A 3,034-nucleotide genomic window follows, 5' to 3' on the forward strand; every position below is an offset into this window, starting at 1 on the left:
ATTATATCATTTTCACGTAACAATTGGAACGTGAAGAACATAGACAATTTGCAATATCCATCATATACAATCATGAATCATCAAAATCATCCTAATGTAACGATTGGGACATGAAGTAGATAGACAATTAACAATTTTAATGGATGGTAACATCTTTTTAGTTCACAATGACAGTAACTTCTGTATCATGGTGCTATGGTTCAACTGATCAATGCCTGTCTAGATTTCATGGGCATGCAAATGTGACAACTACATATATGTATTATCCTGGGAGAACCAAGGTCAGTGTTGGTATATTTTTGTTTATGAAACTTGAGCATTAACAATGGCATTTAACGCAGGGGATACGACATATTTGAAGCTACATTGTCTAAGCATTAGTACCATAAGTTCAGTGGAAAGTTCCAAATTGAGGGTCTTCTGCTAGTACATGAACTAGTACTTAAACATTTGCAAACTATATAAAGAAAAGCACAAGGATAATACAATGAAGAAAAGATCTAACCTCTATCTGTTAATGCCCCATGTAACCCGCTGAGCTCTTTGCTGTAACATCTGAAGCTGCATTCCCAAGCCCATATCCAAATGGGCTGGTTCCATCAAGCTCAGATCCAGATCTCCAAGTTGTGTCTCCATAGATGGAGCCACCACCACCCGCTGACGAATCTCCAAAGTTCCTCCCATATCCATTGCTTGACTGGTTGAGTGAAGCATTGACGCCTCCTGATCCAGTGTTCCTTCCATAAGCACCGGGACTCAGATTGAAGTTGTTTTCAGTCGATCCATAACCAAAGCTCCCACTGCCATAGCCCGAGCCAGCGTTAGCACCCTGAGCAGGCACAGGAGGGGTTCCCCAATTCACATTGTTATTCCCGATTCCACCAAGCCCCCCATTTGCAGATGACATGAAGGAATTAGAGTTTGCAGAGTTGGAAGAGTAATTGAGACCTGAATTACCCCACAGATTACGAGCCAGTGAGTTGAACACTGACCCAGAATTGTCGTTGACTCCACCATAGCTAATGTTGCTATTGTATCTACCCGAATTACCACTGTAGTATGGATTGATCTGCCGTCCATACTGGACACTATTGTTGAAGTTCGAGCTACCGCCAATACCTGGGTTCATCCCTGGGTCAAAGTTCATACCAATTCCATAACCACCACCAAAAGAAGGATAACTACTACGGCCGCCTGATAGAAGCCCAAACCTTGCATCCATCCTCATTCCATAACCACCTACCGGGCTCGGACTGTAACCTTGGGTATATCCATTGAGAAAGCTATTGGCTCTGTTCATAACATAGTTGATTCCGCCAGCAGGAGAGCGCATGCTAGGTCCAGGTGATAGCTCCTTAGGAACAGCCCTCTTGACTTCAACCATCTTACCATTAAGTTCATGGAATGTCTTGAACAATGCCTTGTCCACAGCGTCTTCAGAATCGTACGTTATGAACCCAAACCCTCTAGGACGCTGTGTGTTGTGATCATACATCACCACAACATCAGTGATCGTGCCAAACTGCTCAAAATACATCCTGAAGTCTGCCTCTGTCACGGTGGATGCAAGACCACCAACGAAAATCTTCTTGGTGCGACTGGGCCCTGGTGATCCATGAGCACTGCCACCACTCTTGCTAAGAGCTTGCTGATCGTCTCTAGGGACAGCTTTCTTGGCCTCCACCTGACAGAACAATCCAAACATTCTGAATTTTCCACAATGATAGTAATTACAAAAAAAAAAGCTACAAAGCAATATAACAGCATGGATCTAGCACATCATCATGAACCTAGCGTACGTAAGCAAACACCGAGTCTTACCATCCGGCCGTCGATCATATGCTTCTCCATTATTACACGCTCTGCAACTGCTGGGTCGGTGAACACGATGAACCCGAAGCCCCGGGCGCGGCCCGTGGCTCGGTCGCGCATGATGACAGCCTCCACCACCTCCCCGTACTTCTCAAAGTACTCCCGGAGGCGGTCCTCGTTGGTGTCCCACGAGATGCCACCGATGAACAGCTTCCCGGCGTCCGCCTCCATCTCCGGCTCCGGCTCCTACTTCCAACCTTTAAAGAACACAAAGACAGCAGCTTTCACATCAGATCTTACGCCGACCGATCGAAACAGGCGCCATCGGATCAAGAAAACGAGCGCCGCCGCCGCCAAGATCCGATCTTTAGCGCGCCGGCGATCCGGGCGGCAGATCTAAACACGGACGACAACGCACCAGGAATGCCCGGCTCCAAGAACCGATCGAAAGCGCAGGAATTGGGCACCAAAATGGAGCAGAATTTGGCGCGGCGGGGCGGAGAGAGAGCGGTGAATTCAGGGGCAGGGCGCACCGGTTGATCCAAGGAAGGGGTCTCGAGCTGGTTGCCTAGGATCTTGGGGGAGGCATGGCAACCTCAAAGGCCATAGCACGGCACCACCTCCTCCTCCTCTTCCTCTCCTTCCTTTCTTGTCGTGTGTCTCTCTCTATTCTATCTCTCTCCTTCCTTTTTATTTTTTGTTTTCCTTTTGCTATTCTCTCTGTCTTTTCTTTTATGTCCTGTGAGGTGTTTATATATAGATGTCCTTGTAGTTTTTTATGCCCCTTTTTCTGCCTCCCTCCCCTCTCTCCTCTCTCTCTCTCTCTTACTTGCATTATGTAACGTTTCTGAAATTATGTGCATTTATTCCATGAATATATTTCTTCATTTTTTTTCTTTTGATCTAGTCAAATTATATGTATTCTTTTAGAATTTAATCCTTGTGAATGCTTATGCATACTCGCGTTTTGTAATGGTTCAAAATAAAACTACGTACATTGTTTTATTTATAAAACTACTAATTTTAGTTCCGAATGTATCGTCCTAATTTCTTTCAATTTGACGAAAAAAGTCAACGTATAATCAAATTTGATTTTAGGTTTTGTAGTAACATTCGTTCTTCTTGTGGTAATTACTTGTGCCCTACACTATTGCCTACCCAGTTATCTTATTACCTTATTTTTCACTTGCCCACGCGATTATTAAAACATCCATATTTTTCC

General features: G+C 44.8%; 1 protein-coding gene across 2 annotated transcripts; it reads right to left on the reverse strand.

The window, feature by feature from the left end:
• Window positions 1-504: 504 nt before the first annotated feature.
• LOC123172617 (heterogeneous nuclear ribonucleoprotein 1) lies at window positions 505-2,549 on the reverse strand. Of its 2 annotated transcripts, none has more exons than XM_044589569.1 (3): window positions 2,346-2,549; window positions 1,822-2,069; window positions 505-1,684 (listed from the first exon to the last, which is right to left on the reverse strand). In XM_044589569.1, the coding sequence occupies exons 2-3, from the start codon at window positions 2,041-2,043 to the stop codon at window positions 515-517; spliced, it is 1,392 nt and encodes a 463-aa protein (XP_044445504.1). In that variant the 5' UTR covers window positions 2,044-2,069; window positions 2,346-2,549; the 3' UTR covers window positions 505-514. The 2 variants fall into 2 exon arrangements, with proteins under 2 accessions (XP_044445504.1, XP_044445503.1); XM_044589568.1 differs by having other exon boundaries at window positions 2,231-2,541.
• Between the last annotated feature and the right edge of the window lie 485 nt (window positions 2,550-3,034).

The sequence above is a fragment of the Triticum aestivum genome, unplaced genomic scaffold (assembly GCF_018294505.1).
Source record: "Triticum aestivum cultivar Chinese Spring unplaced genomic scaffold, IWGSC CS RefSeq v2.1 scaffold71815, whole genome shotgun sequence".
NCBI classification, from domain to species: Eukaryota; Viridiplantae; Streptophyta; class Magnoliopsida; order Poales; family Poaceae; genus Triticum; species Triticum aestivum.